The 23867-nt window shown below is 41.1% G+C and overlaps 3 protein-coding genes and 1 long non-coding RNA gene across 5 annotated transcripts in view; 1 reads left to right on the top strand and 3 right to left on the bottom strand.

The window, feature by feature from the left end:
* LOC141774982 (uncharacterized) overlaps positions 1 to 23867 on the bottom strand; it is a 1018885-nt gene that overhangs the window by 825700 nt on the left and 169318 nt on the right. The gene's annotated exons all lie outside the window — the stretch shown is intronic.
* LOC141775858 (fibroblast growth factor 4-like) lies at positions 607 to 5587 on the top strand. The gene is made up of 3 exons (XM_074649602.1): positions 607 to 901; positions 2481 to 2584; positions 5411 to 5587. Exons 1-3 carry the CDS (start codon positions 607 to 609, stop codon positions 5585 to 5587), a joined length of 576 nt encoding a protein of 191 aa, XP_074505703.1.
* On the bottom strand, positions 9450 to 10996 carry LOC141774967 (nuclear factor 7, ovary-like). The gene has a single exon (XM_074647826.1). The coding sequence runs from the start codon at positions 10877 to 10879 to the stop codon at positions 9482 to 9484; it is 1398 nt and encodes a 465-aa protein (XP_074503927.1). The 5' UTR covers positions 10880 to 10996; the 3' UTR covers positions 9450 to 9481.
* On the bottom strand, positions 13357 to 22538 carry ugl (ureidoglycolate lyase). Of its 2 annotated transcripts, XM_074647824.1 has the most exons (15): positions 22411 to 22538; positions 21934 to 22062; positions 21621 to 21839; positions 21136 to 21226; positions 20905 to 20981; positions 20060 to 20170; positions 19842 to 19901; positions 18662 to 18818; positions 17745 to 17943; positions 16757 to 16835; positions 16565 to 16657; positions 15508 to 15580; positions 15343 to 15410; positions 14492 to 14607; positions 13357 to 13816 (listed from the first exon to the last, which is right to left on the bottom strand). In XM_074647824.1, the coding sequence occupies exons 1-15, from the start codon at positions 22414 to 22416 to the stop codon at positions 13645 to 13647; spliced, it is 1650 nt and encodes a 549-aa protein (XP_074503925.1). In that variant the 5' UTR covers positions 22417 to 22538; the 3' UTR covers positions 13357 to 13644. The 2 variants fall into 2 exon arrangements, with proteins under 2 accessions (XP_074503925.1, XP_074503924.1); XM_074647823.1 differs by lacking the exon at positions 22411 to 22538 and having other exon boundaries at positions 21934 to 22098.

A 23867-nucleotide genomic window follows, 5' to 3' on the forward strand; every position in this document is an offset into this window, starting at 1 on the left:
ACGCACGGACCGAACACTCTGTTAACTGTATTATTTAAATCAGTACCAGTAATACTGGTGTAAAAAATAATACTGATATCAGTCAAATTAATCTTTAACTTTGTTTATTGTGCGTTTTTGTCTCTTTTTTGTCTGTCTGCAACCATATCCATCCCTCTGTCAAATCTCTTTATTAATTGATATACTACCCTATGTTTCCGAGTGCTTGCGTGTTTCTCTTTGTTTTCTGTCACTACGTGTTTTACTGTATGTATTCCTCAGTTTGTGTGCTACTACCGCATCTGTGACTCAGACAAACAAGACAGCAGGTGGTGTGTGACGTACTAAGGGGCACATATAAGTCTGCTGTCTGTCTGCTGGATCTACCTGAGGAGGAAGCAGGGGACAAGTCACTGGCAAACTGGACCCCTCATGGGTTCTGCTTCCAAATATGCATACTGAAACTTCTCTCTGGGCTTTAAAGAGTGCAGAAGTTGAGACATTTTTCTTCATGGTTTTTCCTCTAAAAGACTGAAGATGGACAGATTTTATGACCAATTTTGAACATTTAATTGGTTTTAGAAATACACAATAGTCGTGTATCTCTACGATTTCCGGGGATTGAGGATGTCATCTTCATCGAGGTCCAAGCTCCCTCTGCTCCTGTATGGGATCCTGGTGTGCAGCTCCTTTGTTCTTCTGCCAGTCTTCAGCAGTAAGAGACCAAGCATACGGAGTGGTGGGCTACTGGTGCGGGCCAGCGGCAGCTCCTGGGACAAGAGGGAGGTGACAGCTAGAGATGGAGAATACCTGCTGGGGATAAAGAGACTGAGAAGACTTTACTGTAATGTGGGCATTGGCTTCCACATTCAGGTTTTACCAAACGGGAAGATCACAGGCGTGCACAATGAAAACAGATACAGTAAGTATCCAAATAAATGTGGAATTAATCATAGCTAGCAAGGTTTCCATTTCTATGTTAAGATTTGATTTTGATTGATTGATTTTAACAATTAAATAATAATAATAATATATTGTCAGTTGATGTAATTATATAATATAGAATTCACTTGGGCACAATGGAAAATGTGGACTCAAAAAAGCAGCAATGACTCCTACCAAATATAACTTATAAAACCATGAAACAGAGCCACTGCTTAGAACTAACAACCTTTAATGACTACTTGCTGTTGTAATGACTAAATATACAATGGAGGTTTGTGGATGTTATCAGTTCGAATACAATAAACTGCAGTCCTTTATCCTCATTCCTCTCCAGGGACTGTGTGTGTGAGTGAGTTGTATGAGTGAGTTTTTAGAGCCAGGTGCTCTCCACCGACTGCAAGACCTAACCTGAGCATGATGGGAAACGTGTGGCTTTCTAGCTTATTAGCTCAGATATTTGACTGGAAATACAATGTTTTATAGAAAGTCTTGATGTTTTGTTTAATGGCAAAGATTTATATTTTGTATTATGAAAGTTTACTCTATGAACAGAATGTATATTCTGTGTTTAATAACAACTTTTTAGGAGTCCGGAGAGGCTGATTCAATTCATTCCAAATGTAGCCTACAGTAACAGAATCTGAATCATTTCATTCTTGTAAGCATCAGAGGGCTTTTTCCATGAGCACTTTTGGCCGCACCGATTTGTGTTTCCATTACCAGTTTTAGCGCGCCGAGCTGTGTCGACCCGGGCCAATGCTCCAAACAAATAGCGGGCAGCATTTCCCCTCTACTACTGGAGAAAATCAACATTGTCTTTATTTATCGAGTCATTGTAGTAGCGGTGTAAGGCTGCATTCACACCAAAACAGGCGATGCGGCAAAAACGGCGTTAGTAAAATATGGAAGTTACATAACAAAACTAAGGTAAAATAAGTCAACGTTGACTTTTGGCTTCACATGGGACAGGAACAGAGGTCTCCTGGGTGAAAGTCCTGTGTTTGATTGACCCATGCAACCTCCCTTGCCGTCCACTCTACGCTGACTTTCTCGATCTTTATAATACATCAGTTGCTTTGACCGTCTAATACTGACGCGGATGGGTTTACATTGGAGTTAGTTGAAAACCCGATGCATCTCATACAAACGCTAAAGGGTGCGTCGGTATCAGGCGCTGACGGGCACTGACCCAAGCGTCGATATTTGACGAATTGGTAGGGAGATCAGGTTGGTTCTGTGAGTCGGGCAAGCTGCAGATTCTAAAAACACTGCCTATGTGGATTAGCCTTTGGTGTGTAAATGTGTTCAGGTCAGTTAAAGTGCAAAACATAAATTCAGTCCATATGCTTTGAGGAGTAAAACAAAAACATGAAATGCATCACCTATGCAATCAGAGAAATTAAATACACTAATATTATTCAGGGACTTTTCCTGTTCAAAACTTATTGGGACTATACAGCAGTCCTGAGGCGATCTCATTAGTGTGCCGTTTTGTTTGGCTTTCTCTTTCTGATGGACTCTATCTGCTGCTGATCATTCCCATGTTTTTGTCCCAGGCCTTCTAGAAATGTCCCCAGTGGAGAGAGGAGTGCTGACTCTGTTTGGAGTCAGAAGCGGCCTCTTCATCGCCATGAGCAACAAAGGGAAACTCTATGGCTCGGTAAGAACTGTTCAGGATTTGCTAATTTGATGACAAGATGTGTGAACTGAACTGAAATTGTCGTCATTTTTTGTACAGATGTTTATTGATACTAAGGTCAAACAGCATGATCTCCATGTTGGAAATGCGGGAGGGTCGCTGGTTTCTACACATTTTAATACTAGCAGGTCGGGCTTGAGTTTGTCTAAAGCATTGCACCACTCCATATCTGTATGCTGTAACCCGACTAACGTTATATCTAGCTTGCATTGGAAAATATCAACATACATTAGCCAGCTATCATCATTGCTTGTCTCTATATGACAAAAATACCAAAGAAAATAAGAAATGAATTAATAGTTTTTATAGTTTCTTTATAGTTTTAATAGTTTATGTAGAATAAGCATATAAAAAAATAAAAATAAAACCATGACAGAGATGGGTTTGGGCATATATTGAAAATGGCACCATATTTAATTTAATGTGAGTTCTTCTTTGGACACAGGCATAAATCCAAGTTGGTAAATCTTACTCACTTGCAAGGGCCCGGTCTTCACTCACAACACAAATGCTGTATTCTCATATTATACTAGTGGTACGTACTGATTTGGCCAAAATGTAGTATGTAGTATGCAGCAGCCAAACAACAGTAAAATCTACAGTATGCCAAAAATGATGTAATACTGATTTGGGAAAAATCTCCAGTCTCCAGTCTACAGTACCTCACCTACTGTATCCCACAATGCAAAAGCACTGGAACGATACAGGTATATGGTCACAACAGCAAACAGCAGCCAAAAATGGCTTATTTTTTTACATTTTTCGTAGCTATTTCATCACTAAATTCACTTCTGAAAATTTTTGAGGCAAGAAATGAACCGTGTCGATTTTGAATATTGACAGTTTTACGAAAATTGGTGGCGAATCGAAAATTTGCTTCAACGTTTTTGGAGTTTAAAAGCTCCGCAAACTGCCGTGACAGCTAGCTATAGCGCCTGCCGGGATCGCTACCTCGCCAGCCGGGCGGTTACGCTCACAGACCGCTATGAGCTGCTGGAGCTCTCTAGAGACCGGTCTGTAGACAAGAGGCTTTTATTTCCTTGTTGACGGATAGTTTGTTTAAATATCACAACACAAATGTTGATTATAAATCAACAGGAACCTGTGATTATCTGCCTTATTGGAGTTGAAAAGCTCCACAATCGCCTGCGGGCGTAGCTCGCTCACCAGCCGGCCAGTGACGCTCACAGAGCGGCTACAGAGCAGCAGGAAGTGGCGAGGGAAGGGGCGAGGGAAGAGGCGAGGGAAGCAGCCTCTGACGGGGCAGAGAGATACCTGCTGAGACTGGTTGCGACCGCCCAGACATTGGAGTGATCAGCTCCAGTTAAATCTGTTTTGAATGCTGACTGAGGCTAACTCATGATCTAAACAACAGTTAGTCATCCAGTTACTCATCTAACAGCAGGCCTGTATGCTCAACGGGAGGTGGTTCGGATGGGGTGGGTGGAGGAAATTAGATTGACCTTTGGCTCGAGCTGCTCCTAGACCTCTGCGAGGGAGTTTGTTTCCTTACATTAGTATACAGTATTATGAGTGGGGGGGATTAAGTAACTGTTGTTAGGGTGACACAATGAGGACAGCTCCTGACCCTGAAGGCCTTTTTCCATACAGCTAGGATATCTAACCGTGTGTAGATCTCATGATGCACACAGTGCAAATGGTTCTCCATAGGACAGGGTAGCATGTTCGCTCTGATGACATACTGTCACCTGCAGCCCCTTATCCAACCAGCTCACTGTGCCTGCAACATTTCTACTTACAGCAAGTGTTGCTGCCACCATGAGAAACAATATTTGCTCAGTTTATTGTTCTAACAACAACAGTTCCTGATTTTTTGTTTTTCAAAATAATTTAGCTTTAACAAGAATATGAAACATCGAAAATTGGAGAAATAGGAAAAATCTCATTCTAACAACAAACTGAGCAAATATTATTTATCTTGGTGGCTGCAAAACACTGTCGTAATATTACTACTTTGAAATAGTACTCAGATCAATATATGCACCCAAAATCTGAATGTAAATGGCCTTTTATTAATGAGTGAAGTGCAAACAACAGCAACAGTGCTGACAGAGCTAACAGTGTTAACCTGGGGGAACTGGAGGGTGGGTGCTACGCTTCCATGATGACGCAAAACTAAAGTTGAATAATAATTTCCGTAGTCCCAGACAACAACGTTTCCTCTGAGAGAAAACTCTCTACAGGACTCCCAAACTGTCAGTGTGTCATGAGGAGGACAGTCCTGTGATTAAAGGGGGTGGAAGTAGTGAAGGTGATAAGTCATGATTGTCACAGCCTCTAATGCACCCCTCCATAATAATGTCTTCTTTCTGATCCCACCCTGTGCTCAAATGTGCCACAGGTGCACAAAGTTAGCCATCCTGATAAAAACATCTGTGGTGCATGCATATTTGCGCATCATGTGCACAAATGTGCGGTACACTTACAGTAAGGGTCCAGGTTTTGGGGGTTTGAAAATATGGGCACCCTACATTACTCCTCTGTATCTTTACAAAGACAGTAGTTGTTTGCTGCTACATTAATGCTCTGGATATCGTATGTAGAACCTTTAAAGGATCACGTCTAACTAACATGGACCTCTAGTGTGAAATATGATTCTGGCCTCATGAGTAAAGGTGGAAGTAACACGATATGTTGTCTTACAAACAGTCCCAAAACCCAAATAGAGAAAAAAAAAGAAATTCTCACATTCCAGAAGCTAAAACAATGATTAGTATTGACTTGATAAATGAGTGTTTTCTGTTGTCCCCCTCTCTTCATCCTCAGGGCCACTACAGTGATGAATGCAAGTTCAAGGAGACTCTCCTGGCCAACAACTATAACGCCTATGAATCAGCTGCCTACCCTGGCATGTACATCGGCCTCAGCAAGACCGGCAAAACCAAAAGAGGCAACCGGGTCACACCCACCATGACCGTGACACACTTCCTTCCCAGGATATAAATTTAAGAGCAAAACTCTCAGCAGGACAGAACAAAATCAAGACCACCAGTTGGTCAGATTTGACTGTTGGACCACTCCTGCTCTCCTTCTACAACTAACACAACGTACCATAGTGGATAACTCGACTGCATTTCAGATGTTTTAGCCCAGTTCCAAGCTAACCAGTGCTTTAGGGAATTTTTGCATGAACTGTTATTATGCACCAACCAAAGAGCAGTAATGTGGCATCAATATGGCTGTGAATGAAGACTCAAATGGACTAACTTACAAAATACAAAGCAGTATCAGTGTTAACCTTGCTGTCAGTAAAATTGGTTTCTTTATACATATTCATCTGGGACAGCACATGGAGTTTGTTCCAGAACATATGGATTTAGAACTGCAACAATTAATTGATGAATCGATTAGCTGTCAACTATTAAATTGATCACCAACTATTTCGATAATCAATTAATTGTAGTCATTTTTAAATGAAAAATAAGTCAAAATACTCTGATTCCAGCTTCTTCAATGTGAATATTTTCTGGTTTCTTTACTCCTCTGTGACAGTAAGTTGAATATATTTGAGTTGTGGTTAAAACACGACATTTGATGACGTCATATTGGTCAATTAATCAAGAAAATAATATAGTTCGATATTGTTCCACTAGAGACGGTATTATTGTATTATCACCACATGGGTCACACATACAGATGATGTATTTCAAGCCCCAAATCAACATGTGAAGGATCCTAAAGCCCTTCGCCAGTCTCAGATAGCCATAAGCCCAACTATTAAAGAAGTTAACTTTCAGGTTAAAAGTATATTATGATATTATATATATGATATATATATTTAAAAATGTATTTTATTTGCACAGATCATTTAGAGCTAAAAATTAGACTCTTCATGAGACATTTTCTATATTCAGCAACACTTTAAGAAACACCTACACAGGAGGCATCTCTACCCTATCAGCTGTCCATTTTCACCTGTCTGACTGAAAAAATATGATTCTTTTTTTATTCATACAGGTGTCTACACAGGCGGCATAATCAGCTCATGTTCTGTTGTGTTTGTGTGTAACTGCAACCAGAAGTGACACGAGTGGGTGGAGATAAGTACAACCTGACTCTGACATTTCTAGGCAACCAAAAGGTTATAATCAACTTTCCTGAACTGAGCACACGCTGTGAAAGGGTTAAAGTTCTAAAGCCCAGGACAGAACCGGCCGCATGGACAGCGCGTGGCAGCTGCCTGTTGTTTTTTATTTCGGCATCCATGTTAACAGGTTAGAGCAGCCACACAGCCCGCGTGAGACACGGTGATCAATTGACTGTATATTGATATCATATCAGCAACATTACTACAGTTGCGATCTCTAAATCTGTATAAAATGTTAAGGAGATGAAAAAAAGTAAAGACTTATTTTTAAATCAACACTTCCTGCTTTTATTTTTTTAAATAAAAGCCCTCAAGAGTTTTTTCTCTGTGGACAGAATTCCTTCATTTGGCATTTATTCTGAAATATTTACAGCTCCGTGGCGACTTTTGTTGCGTTGGATTTTGTTTCCCATTCACAATAAAACATTTGACAAATGCCTGCACCTTCATTATTCTGTATTTATACCAGATCAGTTCAACTGATCAACAGTGAACTTCAGAGTGAATAAACTGCTCAGACACTGAATGACATTTCTACTGGCAGAATGTGTTTAACTTTAATTGACTTATTTATAGGCTACAGGTTAAACTACTCTCTACCTGATGCACTAGGATTTTCAGCCTCACATGTGACTGAATGGAAAAATGTATAGACAATAAAAATGTGTTTATTGCTGAAAGACCACAGACTCTGCTCCTCTTCCTGACTATATTATTACTCATTATATTCATTATAAAGGGAAATTATTACTCAATAACAGGGATACTGAACCACTATTTGAGCTCAGACATTCAAAATGAGTTTATTGAATCGTGGCAAAAATCATTCTGAAAACAATTCCGCAGGAGAGGGAGGAGGCGACCTTTGACTCAGTTATCTGGGATGCGACTCCCATAAGGAGAGATATCAGTATTGTGCTTAAAAGATATTTGAATAACAACAAAGACACTGATGACTGGGAGACAACAGAACGATTTCTTGATTTTTTTTTGTTGTTGGTTATAATATCAGTGATACATCTTTATTTTCATTTCATTGAATCATTAATCATAATGCTCAATGCTGGTTGAAAACATATGAGGTAATTAACATCAGACTACAGTAGACATTCTAGTCAGCAAAGATACATTTATTATTAATATTTGGGGTCGTCAAATGGTCAAATGATCCACGGGGTGCCAATATTATATTCTTTCATGGGGTCCAAAATCTCTGGCTGCACCCCTGCATGGACACAGACATACTAAAAACTCAATTACATCCCAGAGTCTCCTCACATAAAGCATGCCAAGTGAAGGACTCTGAGGCCTCACGAAATGCCACACCATAATGCCCAAATCATACATTCATTTATGTCTAATACATTTCCACCACAGTTGGCAATATGAATATTTAGAATTTTGTTTTTACATTTCTCGTGACTCGTGAGAGGAATAAAAATAAGACTCTCACAAAAACGTCATGGAACAATACAACAGGCATTGCAGCCAACGCAACAATATTTAGACCTGTGCTGATAAACCTCCACTATTCATGTGGCGAGGTAGGAGATTTTGCAGCCGACAGAAAAGTCCTGCCCTGCTTGAATTCACACCAAGGAGGCTGACGTGAGCATTTCTCCAGTTGACAGCACATATTTACAATGTATGTATGATCTTCAGGAGGCTCTGTAGTAGTTGAGTACTGTTATGGTACACTCCCAACTTGTCAAATACCGCCACTCTAGTGTCAGTTTTGGGCGTGTCAGGGACGGCGTGTCAGTTTCTGCTCGTTATATGCATAGTGTCTTTTCAAAATAAGCTTCCAACAAAGGTTTACTTCATTTGTAGGTTTACTTAGTTAGGTTTAGGCAACAAAACTATTTGGTTTGGTTTAGTAAAAGATTGTGATTTGGGTTAGAATAAGTTACGTAACTGGCGTTAGTAAAGTACGTAAGTTACGTAACAAAACTATGGTAAAAATAAGTCAATGACTACGTTTACACGGACAGTCATATTCCACTATTATTCATATGATAATATTCTAAATTTGACTCAGGTCATGTAAACAGAATATTGTATTTGGATAATCTGAATTAGGCCTTATTCCGAATGCGTTTTGTTAACGTTCTACAAGACCTGAAAAGCCTCGGCACATCTATCTGTGGTCCGTGGGCAGCTGGTTATCAAGGCAGCGAGTATTTGAGACACACAGCCGGTGAAGTGACTCTGACTGCTGCTGGTGGCCAGAGGCTAACGCGGTCGTGCCTAGAAGGTAACCCTCAAATTGCTTAAACTTGCGCTGCTATCAGTCACACCAGAGGAGCGGACGGGCCGCGGCTCCACTGTTTTGGATTTGGACTGCTGTTATCCATTTAAAACAATAGCGGTCAGTCCTACATCTTGTTCCTATAAAATAAAATTCCTCCATAAAATGAGCCTCTCCCACGGGTGTGTGCGCTCCATTGTTGTGTTTCCATGATGCCAAAGTTTTTTTTTTGTTTTTTTTTTAACCTGACATCTCGCAAAACTATTGTGAGATCTCACACATTGAGCACAAAAAACAACATATCAGCACGCCTGGATACAAAAGAAAATATGCTTGTCATTTAAAGTGATAGAAGTTTCTTCTATTAGTAAAACATATGTATAAGAAGAGATAATAGCATATAAGCAGTTCTTAGATTGACTCCACTTTAAGAAGCACATCATCATCATCATCATCATCATCATCATCATCATCATCATCATCATCATCATCATCTCTACATTTACTGCTCCACTGTCACAGAAACCTTCGCTGGTAATAGCTTCAGAGGGAGTGTATCTTCAGTCCAAATGTATGGAAACAGCTTGTCAGTGAAAGTGTGCGTGAAGGTGTGTATGTGCGTGTCAGTGTCTGGATCAGAAAACGTCACCTCTCCTCTGTCCCAGTCCAGATGCATTCTGATCCGTTGGGGTTTTTTGCTCAGTTGAATATCATCAATTTGAGCCGATGGGGAGTACGCGTTGTATTTATTGTTAAACAACTCTACCCTCCATAATCCAGAGTTAATGAATCCCTTCATGTGGGCAGATGCTTCAAACACTGCCACCTCCCAGTTTATGTTCTGTCCGACCTCGACGTCCCAGCTGTGAGTCCCCGAGCTGAAGCCGTCACAGCTCAGGACGGAGCAGTGGTCTGCAAACCTCTCTGGGTTGTCAGGGACCTGCTGTTCCTCTTCGCGTCTCGCACTGGTCAGATCATCCGACAGGATGAGGTATGAACCGGCAGTGTTTGGGTCCAGAATCACTGGCGTGTAGGAGACCATCTCCTTCATCTTGTTCCAGATGTTGAAGGTCAAGTTGCCCAGGTGTTTGGCCACTTCTATCAGAGCTCCCGAGAGCAGGTCCGGATCCTCCAGCAGGATGCGCTGCTGAACTCTTTCTGCTGTAGTCTTGTAGTTGTGCAGGAATGAGAGGTCTGCAGCTCTCAGCTCCTCCTCTGTGGTTCTGACTGTGTGTGAAAGAGCTGCTATCTCTCTGCTCAGAGCCTCAATCTTCTCCTTCATCATCTGACTCTTCTGCTCCTCTTCCTCTCTCAGAGCAGAGATCCTGGCCTCCTCTTCCTCTTCTAGAAACTGGTGAAGCCTCTTAAACTGCTCCTTAATCTGCCTCTCCGTGCTTTGAGTTTGGACCTTAATGTGCTCTGCCATTTGATCCCAGTGTTGTTTGACTTTACTCAAGAGAGCCAGCTTCTCGGCCAACGGCTTCAGGAAGTTCTGAAGTTCCTCCCCGAGATCCTGGGCAGCTTCATCGATGGGTCTGAATGTGTGGCTGGAGTGGTTTTCGGAGTCTCTGCAGACGAGACACGCCGGCTGCTGATGATCCAGACAGAACAGTTTGAGTTTTTCAGAGTGCAGACTGCAGAGAGCCTCAGAGCCCGACGAAGCTCTCTGATCTCTCTCCAGTAAGAAGGCCTCACACAGTTTCCTTAATGCCAAATTACAAGTTGGCTCAATGTTTGAAGATATACTCTTACAGAATGGACACTCACGGGTTTGTTTCTCGGTCCACCAGCTCTGCAGACAGGCTTTGCAGAAGCTGTGGCTACATGACAGGATGACAGGATATTTGAAGATCTGAAGGCAGACAGGACAGCAGAGATCCTCCACTGAACAAGAAGCCATTTCCCTCTGGGAGTGAAGCAAAAACACAAGATCTGGACGGCTCAAACAGTCACTAGAGTTATGTGGTTACCTTATTTTTCTAAAACTCCATGCAGTGTCTGTAGTCAGTCTGACTGATTGTAGAGGCAGTATTCCAGTATTCTGCTGTCCTCCCTCAGTGGAAGCTTTTGTCTCACATTGAATCTTGTCATCTGTCTGTTGCTGTGTGAGTATAGAATGGTATAGAAGAAGGCAGCGTTTCCTGATCTGTCTGTGTAGAGTCAGGTATAGGGTGGAGTTTTGTTAAACCTACAGTAAAACACAGTCAGGTGGCCAGCTAGTAGTTACCTCTCCACAGAGTAGGGGGGGAGGGTGATGACCCTGCAGGCGTTACTAAACTGACATAGCGTCTTCAGCCTGTTTTTCAACATTTCAGTGAAGCTCTTCTGATCTGGTTTATCAGTGTGTTGCTTTGCCTGGTTGTACAGGGCTTCTGTAGACACTTTGACCTCTGCTTATAGACAATAGGTCCAAATCCTGATGAGTTCATATCATGATACCAACCTCTGCTTCAAAATCGATGAAACTAAAGAGAGGAAAGTGGACAAGAGGAAGGTTGCAGGTATCTATCTATCTATTGAACTGAGATTGAAAAGGCTCAAGCAGTTTCAAGGTCCTCTGTGTGCACAAATTGAGGACCTCACTGAACCGTTCACCACATGGATGTATTATAAGATCTGTACTGGATTCCAAGAGAGGGCCCATTCAATTGAATAAAAATTGCCCGCTGGACACAAGCCAAAAAAAGGGTTCCCGCTTCCTGATTTCATCCGCTTCATGTGGCCCAATGCTTACGCATATCATACGATGTCATGCACATAAAAAACGCTTTTCTGGGACAGTTTTACAAATCTATAACCACCATAATAGAAAGAGTAACAACTGACCTCGAAAGCAGTTTGACATGTCTTTGTCAACAGTTTTTTGCAGTTGTCTCTTTTATAATGGTGATCTTTGGGGAAAATGCTTCATGGGCTGCAGGGGACTTTATATTTTGTCCAGTAGGACGGGTATCCAGCTCTCTTAATACATAGTTCACACAGACGTCATGCTTCAAACTTTCTGCCAACTCCTCTTCTTTTTCAGAAGTTTGACATGGACCCGGCAATCATCGCAAACTTTTACAGGCGTACCACTGAGAGCATTCTGAAAAGTTGCATCACCGTATGATTTGACAGCTGTTCTGCTCACAACCACCACACTCTCCAGAGAGGCAGGAACTGCAGAGCATATCATAGGCAGTGGGTTCCCATCCATTGGGGACACTTACCTCATGTTGTCTGAGAAGCGCGCTGATTATAATCAAGAACTCTTTCAACTCAGCACACAAAGTATTCACCCCGATCACCCTTATCAAACACGACAGCTTAGTCAGTGGCCGTACACGTCAAACTATGACGCTCTACGTGGCCGTACTTATGGCGGGAGTAAAGGAGGAAGTCAGGTTACGTAGTATAAAGAGTGATAAAGGTAGTGGATTGGGTCCAAAAAACACAGGACTTTCACCCAGGAGACCAGTGCTCGTGTCCCCGTGTGTAACCAAAATTAAACACTGACTTATTTTATGTGCCGTTATTGCGTAGCTTACGCAACGTAGCTTACTTAACTACAAACGTACATATTTTAACCCAAACCATGATCTTTTCCTAAACTTAACCAAGTAGTTTTGTTACCTAAACCTATCCAAACTGTTTCCAGTGAAAACTGAAGTTTTATTTTGAAAAGATATGTATGTAACGAGCGGAAATTGACACGTGCAAAACTGACGCTAGAAGGGTACCTAGAAGCGTCATAGTTTGAAGCGTAGAGCCACTGACCAAACTGCCGTATTTGACACATGGTATCCACACAGGGACTTGCAGGCTTAGGCCATGCTCAGACTAACTTTAACCTTATGAGACCTGTCAACGCAGGGCACTGTGGTGGCCAATCAAAAACATGCAAGTGCACATTCTTGGTAGATAATTAAGTAAAGACAAGGCTGTATTTCTACTATTTACATAATTGGAGTTATGATAACTTTCCAGAGTTTTAAAATTGTGTGACAGTGTGAGTATTATAAACTTCTGTGCCTTGTTTTGGTATATGATAAGCCTTCCTACTCATGGCTCTAAAACTGTACCCGAAGCAGCACACCTCCACCAACGTACTCTCTGTGTTGTTTTTTTAGTGCAGGGCTGTTTTTTGGTCTGAATACCTACTCAAAGACAGTTTCTACCTCCAGGCCATCAGTATTTTCATGCTGCTATACTGTCATGCTGTGTATTCACCATTTGGCAATATGACAACTTATACATTATAATTAGTGTTACTATATCTGTGCTATTGATGATTTATTTCAAGGTTTGGGGTCCTGACTCCTGATTTATGTTGTTAAAAGTCATGGCTTTCCAGGTGGCATGTATTTACTTCATCAAACATAAAGCAAGGCAAGCTCATTCATTGAAATGTATTAATATATTTAACAGGAAATGGAGATAGAACATATTACATCTGTGAATCTTGAGTGTGACTTACAGTATGATTACTGACTCAAACTAACTGCAACTAAGCATTACTTTCATTATCGGTTCATCTTATTTTCTTTAACTATCAAATTTAGTCTATAAAATAGCAAAAAAAAAATAATGGAAAATGACCACTGTAATTTTTAGGGATGTCCTCAATGTTTGTTATGTATAGAGAGTGTTGAGCAGAGAACATGAAGCAGTCTTCCAGCTGGACCCTCACAGTTTGTTTCGGGGCATGTCTGTGTCTACAGCCTCCACCTGTCCACTGTTCTGGGAGCTGAGAAAGGTGTGGTCCTGATTCAGGTAGGTGGTGATGAACTCTGGGAAATCTCTCTTTAGGACCACCTCCAGGAACATGTCTGCTGCTGTGTGTAACCTCTGCTTGTTCCTGAAGAAGACAGACACAGAGAGAGAGAGACAAGACCTGAACACCTGAGCTAGAGTTAACATCCCATAGTAATATCCTCCAGTGATACAAATAACTACAGAAACACATTTCCTACAGGAAAAGACAAAGTTAAAGAAAGACGAAAATAAAAAATATTTATGGTAAGTTAAAGTAATGATATGTCAACATTTTGTCTTTCTCACTATTTTTTTATTGGTAATCCCTAACATTTTAGTGCCACAGAGAAACAATAGTGCTACCTGCTTACAAGCCAGGACAGACAGCATTAAAGAATAAGGACTGTATTGTATTATATGTACTGTTGTATACAGTTAACACCAATAGAGGGCAGTCTAATGTTACAGACCAGAGCCTTGTAACCAGATGTGATGTAGGAGGAGTTTTCAAAGTAAAGGCATTCTGATAATAATACTTGGTGTGTGTGAGCCTTGTCAATAAAAGGACCAATATCAGCTAAACTGACCATTGTTGGAAGTATAAAATATAAATTTATCAAAAGAGAGCATGGGATGTATCATTTACAGAACAGATCTGCATTGTGGGGGGGAAAAACAATTTACAATGTCAATGGAGCCAGTGATCTACCATGGACACATGTCTACGTCACTCAAAAGGCTTGTCCCAAAAGGGTGTCCTTAAAGGGTGTCTGCTCACCTAACAGAGTGACGGAGCTCCATCATCAGCTCCTTGGTGAGGTCAGTCACCAGCCGCCTGCTCACCACCCTGCTGTCGTCCTCCAGCTGAGTCTGATGACGGATCCACTGCCACACCTGACACGTACACACACACATGCTTATGTACTTACTTTACTTTAATTGTTTGTATCTATTTCTATCTCTGCCTTGGTCTGTCTGTTCAGTGTAAATGCTAAATAAAATAAATAAAAAAAAAACCAGTTGAAAATAAGTTTGCTTGGTAATAATCTCAGTGGTTATGAGTCCGACTCATGAAATGTCTAATTCCTCCTTGTGCAAAGCCCTAATATTTGCATTCAGGCTTTTGTTCACCATTTGTATACTGATGCATATCTGGACTGTGATGACCCCTCCCCTCCACTAGGTGTCCCGTGTCCAGTTTTCTGGCTCTTCCTTGTTTTACAGGATCTGGATCTTCATTTGCTTCATGAGCCACAACTGGGCTCAGTGTGGTTCTGGCTATGAAAGCTCACCACCCTCACACCTCTCTCTTTCCTTACAGATTACAGATATTTTCACACATCCATGCATGCTTACATGACTGACTACTGACTTCCACTTTTTTAGTTATTGTTACTTTGTAAATAAATGTGTTTATCACTTTTAACATCGTCTGGTCTCCCATTTCTGTCGCAGCCTAAGAGCCGGAGCTATGATAGGATCCACAGACAAAAACATTTCAAACATTTCCTAGTAATAAAACATGTGCTCATAGGGTTTAGAAGGCATGAACTTTCTAGTTTATATTTGCAGAAAGTTCTGCTCCACAGGGATGGGTGCTGAAGTTGGATCGTGTAATCTTCAACCCACCTGTGATCTGGAAATCTCTGCTGTGGCCGAATCTTCAACCTGGCCTCTGTAGAAAAAGTGTCCTTTACCTAAGAACCAGAGCATGTTTTTAACAGTCTATACAATAAGACTTTATCCTGTCTAGTCCTAAACATGAGGAGAACAAGAATATGTGAATGTACATACCTGATAGCCAAGCATTGAAAAAGAGGACACCAACCCCGATGTTATACTTCAAACCATAAAGGGTGACTCCTCCCTGAGGAAAAACAAAAGACATCAAAATATACTCGAGGGAATGAGGGAAGATGTTTTGGAATAACGGTATTCATCCCTGCAGTAGAGTTCTGGAGGCTCTTGGTGGAACAAAACTACTTTTCATTTGTCACCCATGTGTATCTTGTGTAAGGGAATTTGTCATTCCCTCCCAATAATACATTTATCTGCAGTAAGTGAAATAACGACCTCTTCTTGCATGGTGCCTACCATAGAATAAGAAGTGGACGTAGCCACTGTGACATCACCCACTGGTTTGTGGACTACTGGAGCTGGAGAGCAGCGAGACCCGGCGGTGCCAACTACCGCAGAGCAAACGTTAAGTTACCTGCTAACGCTATATACATTGGGATGCTAAATTTGGCCAGCAAAAAACTTAGCTTAAAAAACGAAAAGCTTAAAACAACTTAGGCTACCGGAAAAAAAATTAATAGCGGGTTCTTACAATGTCTTATAGTACAACCGAACACAAGACATTTTTAGGCCACCAAAATGTTACAATTAATTTTCATGAACTGAAAACACAAAGTGAAAGGTGTAAACACGGGTAACACCCAAAAACACGTTCACGGCTATTTAAATGTACACAATGCCTGGATATGCATTGCTATGCCTAAATCCTGATTGACAGGTCGCCATGGAAGCAACTTGTCAGTCCCAAGGTAGCCGCGCTCTAAAGCATCCCCTGCTTCATCATCTATTTTACTATAAATGGGACCATAATTTACTAAATTAACATCATGCTGTATTTTTGCAACCGGAGGAGTCGCCCCCTGCTGGCTATTAGAAAGAATGCAGGTTTAAGGCACTTGTTGCCTCCTTGGTGACTACTTAATCTGTAAACTGCCGCGTAAAGACTAGAAGAGGCTGTTGGTTTGGATTTGTAACAAATGGTTGAATCAGAATGAATTATTTAATTATGTTAAAATGGTCTGCTGTTCAATTCTGGAACAACTGAGCGACTGACCGAAGGCATGGACAATAGGTCATCAGGAGTCACGGTGACATCATTTCGAAGCTGGTGAAGCTGGTTATCACCTTCAGAGTGGAGCTTGAAGAGCTGAAAGAGGTGAAGAAATGCCATGAACAGAAAATATAAGTCATTACAGCCAGTCTGTATTTATAGAAAGCTTTGCATGGCTCATGATCAAGTGCTTACTTTCTGCATGGGCTCAATCAAGCTCAGATCATATACCATGAAACCGTCCACACCTGCCTTGATCTCCAGTAACTTCAGTCTGACATGTGGGAGAAAAACAGTGTCAGAGAGGTCGACATATTTCAATCTAAAGATGAAGGCCATGTGAAGATAACATCTGTCAATTCAGCGTTGAATGCCAACTTGTTCTTACTCCCAACTCGTCACATACGGACGCTTGGTAAGGACCCCTTGGCATAATTTTTTAACGCACTGGGTACCACTTTAGCATCATTTTTCAACGTGCAGGATGTGGGTTTAGGCAACAAAACTACTTGGTTAGGTTTAGGAAAAGTTCATTGTTTGGGTTAAAATAAGTATATTTGTTATGTTATTAGGTTAACTATGTTATGTACGTGATTCAACTAGATTATGTAGGCTTGTGCGTTGAATTGAGAAAGCTTGCACTATATTACTTATGAATTCAACTTTTTATTGTAAGAATAAACATGTATTATTTCTTCTTTCAAAAGTTAACACAGCCTCGCTTTGATACCATCTTCAAGTCAAACTTTACATTGTTAGACCCACTACTAATAACATTATTGGACTTGTAAAATTATCAGTATGTATATATTCCCTCCATTCAATTCAATTCAATTCAATTTATTTTTATATAGCGTCAAATCACAACAGAAGTTATCTCAAGACGCTTGAGATAACTTCTGTGGGTGTGATTAACACTGCAGCCTAATGACTGGTAATGTGGCTTTTAGTCATGTTGTCCCATTGTCAAATGAATGTCTTGAATGTCTCATGCCTAGATAACCAGAGAGACAGATTCATTATTAAGGCTTTGGTGGTTTTAAATGACGGCATAACGGCTCTGTGAGAGAGAGAGCACAGCCACAGTTAATCCATCAGTGAGATCACATTATCTGCACTGCAGAGCTTTTCTCATTCACTCCCATGAACATGTATGTGTGTGTGTGAACAGTGATGTTCCCACCTGGTGACAGTAGCCAACACTCTCCTGTGGGAGTCACTGAGCGGGTCCTGAGGCAGCAGCAGGGCAGCCATGCCTCCTGTGGCCAGCGCTCCCCTCCGATGACACGTCTGAACCAGCAGGTCCATGTAGCTGCGCAGAAAGCGCTTCTCCATGTTGACGTATTTACTGCGGTCGGGAAGCAGGAAGGCCTGTCGGTGACCTGGAGGAGAAAACACATAACGTCATGACTTAAACGAGACAAAGATTGCCTTTTTTCACCATAACTTTTCTGTACAATTTGTTTATTGTAAAACGTTAATAATACTATGAAACCTAATTCTGATAGTATTGGACCCATGGGCGGATTACGAGACATGGGCCCCTGGGCACAGACATGAAAAAGGTGCCTCCACCTGTCAAACATAGGAGCAAGACAAACAGACTATAGTTGTTTAGCCTCTTTTTGTTGTTGTTATGTGTCTCTTTGATGTGGTTATGCATCTCTCTTTGTAATTATTTTGGTCTTTTATTTCCTTCTGTGGTTGTTTTGCCCCTTTTTGTAGTCATTTTGAGTCTCTTTGTCATTGTTTTGAGTCTCTTTGTGGTTGTTTTGCGTCAAAAAAACTCTGATCTAAGCAATAAATCTGAATTGAGCACTATGGCTGGCAGTGTGAGTGCAGCCTTAGTTGTTGTTTTGCCCCTTTTCATTCAGTCGTTGTGAGTCTCTTTGTGTTTTTTTTGCAGCTGTTTTGCATCTCTCTGTTGTTTTATGTTTCTTTGTGGTCATTTTGAGTCTCTTCCTGGTTGGTACGTGTCTCTTTGAGTGACTTTTTGTCGGTGAAGGCCAGGGGGGCTCCAGACACTTTGGACTGGGTTCAGAGGCTCAGTGTAATCATAGGGATGTCAGGAGCTGCTAAAAGCTAGAAGGTTTGGCTCACCAAACTTATTGACAAAGGAGGCTGAATAATCCCAGATGCCACAGTTGAGTCCTGCTGAATGGTCTCGCAGCTCGTAGAGAATCTCCTCCATCTCAAACGATGCTAATACATTTTCAATTAGCACCGTCGCCTTGATGCTGCCCAGTGGAAGGCCCAACTACACACACAGACACACAAACACACAAATTATCTTAGATAGGACTACATATGAGGGACACATTATTTTTATACTACTACATAATCATTCATAAATGTTAAAAACAACAAATGTCAAATTGATTTAATGGAATGGCAGTTTGAAAATGGAAAGTTAAATTGCCTCAATAAACCTGCAATAAAAAAAAAGTTTAAGCACTTTGTCGGACCCTTCAGCGTCACTTTACTGTTGCAGTAACCGTCGCAGTGCTTAACGTTGTAAACAAAAACTCTTGCTTAGGTTTAGGCAACAAAACCACTTAGTTAGGTTTAGGAATAAACATCATGGTTGGGCTTATAACTTCTACGTTTGCAAAGTAAATATGAAACTTAATGCACAGGACACAAACAGCAGTCTCTTGGCTGAAGGCCTTGTGTTTGTTGGACCCATTTACCTCCCCTCCTGCCCACCCAGTATGTCTCTTTTCGCTCTTTAAACTACATCAACGCACTCCCCGACCACTTTCTCTGAGTGTTTTATATTGCCACGGATGGGTTTACATTGCAGTTACTTGAAAGTAACTGATGCATGTTGCAGGCGCTGAGGGGTGCCTTGTGCGTTGGCATCACACACAAGGGGCGTGACAAAGTGTCGGTAATTTACGCCCTGGGAATGGAAATGTATAGAGTGAAACTTTAATTAAAAAATATCTGTTATAGAACAGAAAAATTAGTCATTCTTTTCCATTTACCACTTGGCTTCTCTAGATGTATGAGGAGGTGTAGCAGAAAGGGGGTTGAATGGGCTTGAAATCATTTGGGGTGAAAAAGCACCTTATGAACACCAGGGGGAGTATGCATGCTAAATATGTACTGTGATTAAGTTAACGTATCAGGGACATGAAAAACTGATATGAGATTTTAAGAATTGGCTGTAATTTCACATGAATCTTAATAAAGATTTTGTAGAAGAATATATGTTGTGCTAGAAGCATTCACACCAAAATGATGACTGATATGTGCATAAACAGACACATGCGCAGACCTTCTGTTGAGTCCAGACAAATATCTTGTTCCATAGTCTGGCCTCCATGAAGCTCTCCACCTGGAAAACAATGACAAACAGAGCTTCATGTTGACTCGATTCAGACGAATCATATGTGTGTGTGTGTGCGTGTGTGTGCGTGTGTGTGTGTGTGTGTGTGTGTGTGTGTGCGTGTGTGTGTGTGTGTGTGTGTGTGTGTGTGTGTGTGTGTGTGTTACTTTTGAGAGATAGAAAAAGGGTCCACTCTTGTTTTCAAACAGTGTCTGTCCACAGTGAAACATGAGGAGTCCAAAGTCAAAGAGAGGACCAGGAGCCTCCTTCCCCTCCACCTGGAATAAAAGATATGTATGGATTGTTTCATATACTAATGTAGCATATAACACAAAAATAATGACAAATGCCCATCACATGTTACCACAGCACCAAATTGATTGGAAACTGCTTATTTAGTCTGATGGTATTCAATTCACATTCATATTAATATAAAAAAAATGGCACATTTGAGAAGTTAGAACCAGGAATACTATCATTTCTTGGACCAGTAAATGTGTGAATATTCTGTTGAACTTCAACCAAAAGCCAGTGCTAGAGCCAAGACTAGAAATACTGTGATCATCTCTATTTATTGGTAATTTTATTGTCTAAAAAGTTGTAAAATTGTAACATATTTTGTGGAAAAATACTATTATGAGCTTATGAAATAAGATGGGTATGTTTTTAATTAATTCAAAATCAGTGTAACTTTATTAAAGTCACTGTGTCACTTTTTGTGATTATAACATCTTTCAAATTATTCCGATAGCAGATGTTTTTGTTTGTAGAAAAATTTGACAATCAAACATTGTCTTTTTTGATACGACCACTGGGAGTCGCCAAAGTGAAACTTCAAAACTCCACACATTACAGCTTCAAATCTCAGATACATTAACATAACACATTGTAGCTCTGCAGTTCAAACCATAGGTTTATTTCCACCACTTTCAACCACTTCAACTGCAGATTTTGATCCAAATCTGCACCGACTTAATAAACTGAGTGAAGTGAAGTACAGGTGATATACTACCATCATGTTGTGCTCCACCATGTTCCATGCACGAGGACGAAGCATCAGCACTGGCGCCTCAGATATGTGTGGAACATCTGTTAACACGTGGAGGGAGGTGGATGAATGGTGTGGTACATGAGAGTATGTGTGTACTGCGACTTTTAGTCTGTTCCACACCTGAAATGTGCAACCACACAAATATTCCTGTCCATGTCCAACATGAGTAGCAATATAAAGTGAACCACTTACCGGGGAACTGGCTGTGAACCACCTTAAAAACATTATGAATGCCTTTGATCTGGTTGTAATATGTAGGGCAGTTCCCATCGTCAAAGTCAACCTGAAACCAAAGAACAGTTATTTGAGGAGTCTGCAGCCATGCTGGTGGCTCTGTGAGGCTGTGCCATGGATGTATTAAGAGAAATCTAATTTATATTTAGAATATTTTCACCGCTTTATCTTGCCGTCAGACAGCCGTTTCTGATGGGGAACTGAACTGAAAGTAAAACGGATCTATGCCCTCTTCAAAGCCAGCAGACTGTGTTGACAAGAACAGTATAGATACGTCCACAGCAGTACCCAAACTATCCCTTTAATATGACTTTAATTGCAGTTACTCACTGCATGTACTACAGCAATTATAATAAGGCCTTTCATGACCAAACACTTCAGCATACAATATACAGTTATTGTGTTGGTATCGTATGGTCACAGGTAAGTGATAGAGGTGGTACCTGTAAGCCTTGTGCTGGTGACTGGAGAGCTTTAATGAAGCGCTGGGTATCGCAGGGAGCCAGGTCCCCAATATCCACATGTCTTCTCTGGAGCCTCGGGGGGACGGGCAGCACCCTCCAGGCTGGGTCTCTCCTGATATGTGTGGTGCTTTCCAGAAAGCTCGGCAGGTCACCTGAAAGGTCCAAATGGGACTTTCTGGACACTCGTAACCGCAGGACCTGAATGGAGCACATATAGTACAGTAGATGCCTCATCCTGAGTTAAACAAATCTTCTATGCATTGAATAAAGGGCTTTTTTCCCGCTGTCTTACCTGATCCACCTCCTCATCAAATGTGGAGATCAGCTCATGGAGGAAGCGGAGGGAGCCTGTGGTGAAAAGTGTCTCATATTCTACTTCTAAACCTGAGGGAGGGGGGGACAGCTCCATGCTGACTAGACCCTGTGGACAAAGAGTCAACATATCAGAGTCTGCATGATGTCGGTTTATCAAGATCAATCTCCATATTCATGTTCATTTTTATTCAAGCACCAAAACATGTTGGCCTGATCAGCTTTTTATTTTGACCACTTTCGTGCACAAGATATTCCTGACGCTTGTCAAAGCAAAGACGTGTCTGAAACAGCACTTCATCTACCGCAGAACACTAACACTAGTTAAACGGCTCTGAAGTTCAAAGTCCATCATGCAACACACTGTTAACGCTTCCTCACATTCCATTCCCCATAATGTGGCATTCTTTACTGTCCATAATGTCTATTTAGATGCAAAATAAAGTTTGATACTCACAGACATGCTGATGACAGGTCTCTGTTCACTCAGTAGGAGTGGACTTTGGTTACAGACTTACTTTTGGTCACTGTTTGAACAGGAGGATGTTTGTTTGAATGTAGAGTTTAAAGTCCTTTATGTGTTCTGAACATTGATATTTGAGGATATACACTATATGCCTTTTGTTGGTCAAATTAATAATGCTTTAGGTATTCGTGATTTGAGAAATTTGTGATTTTATTTTATTGGGAATTACTACATGATGTAGGCTTCTGTAATTGGAAATAACTAGACAATTTCAAACTTTGATCCACCATTTCTCAGTATGCTTTTTCCATTCTACAACAGTCCAGTTCTAACGATGGTTACAGCCCTTGGCACGGCCAGACATGCGCAAAATTAACAATCTCTTTATACATCCATGGTTGGTTCAGGTTTAGGTTGGGGGAAACCATTCTCTTTATACGTCCATGGGGAAACATATATTCCATTCCAGCCCCTACACCCTCTCCCTACCGGAGGGTCCACCATATTAAGGGCCATCTCAAACCAATTAGTGGGGAGTGGAAGTGGGTTATAAAACCTTCCAACAGTAAGTCTACATTGATGCTGACTTACGACTAACTAGTTGCCCTTACGGTCGTGTCTAGAAGGGAGCCCACAAATTGCAAAATCTGATCTGAGATCTGCAAAAACTCTCACGATACTTGCTGTCCGACGACCTATCCTAACCTAACCTTAACTATTCGAGGTCAATGCCTAACCTTAACAACCTCGCAAGAGTTTCCATAATTTGCTGGTTCCCTTCTAGCCACTTTGAGGCGCGTTACTGCAAAGTCTGTGAAGATTCAGGGCTGTCCCAAATCATCAAGTCCATGAGGCTCTCTCACAGACATTTTGAGTCCTTTAGGAACACTTTCCATAAGTACGCATTTCTCCAGCCTGAGGAAATTACCCACAATTCATAGCATTGTGACGTTAAACATAAGGTTACCACAGTTAGCAGTAAAAAAAAAAAAATTATAAACAAGGACGGCACATGGTTGTTCAGCCAGACATAGCCTATTTAAAATTAACACAGAAAAATTAACATTAAGGATTTAAGATGACACATAAAAAACACATGAAATCAAAGGAATGCAGCATTAAACTATATTACACACCTGGTTTATTCATCAACCATTACTTTTCATTTTGCTTAATGAAGTTTGAGAAAAACAAGTAAATTGATTTTTTGACAGTTTAATCTCATCTTGTAAGGCAAGAGTCTGGAAGACGTTCAAATAGGCAGTAAACAGTAAAATAAAACCCACATCTGGCATCTTCTAGGTAGTGTGATATTTCGCCGCACTCATATTTATACCATTTCAAGCCCTTGCAGCCTCTCACACTCAACAATTTACCAGGTGACGTCAGTCAAGTCCCTGAGGGTTCAGGGCTGAAGGCCTTAGGGGGGACTTTGGGATTGGACCATA

Source organism: Sebastes fasciatus, chromosome 10 (assembly GCF_043250625.1).
Source record: "Sebastes fasciatus isolate fSebFas1 chromosome 10, fSebFas1.pri, whole genome shotgun sequence".
NCBI classification, from domain to species: Eukaryota; Metazoa; Chordata; class Actinopteri; order Perciformes; family Sebastidae; genus Sebastes; species Sebastes fasciatus.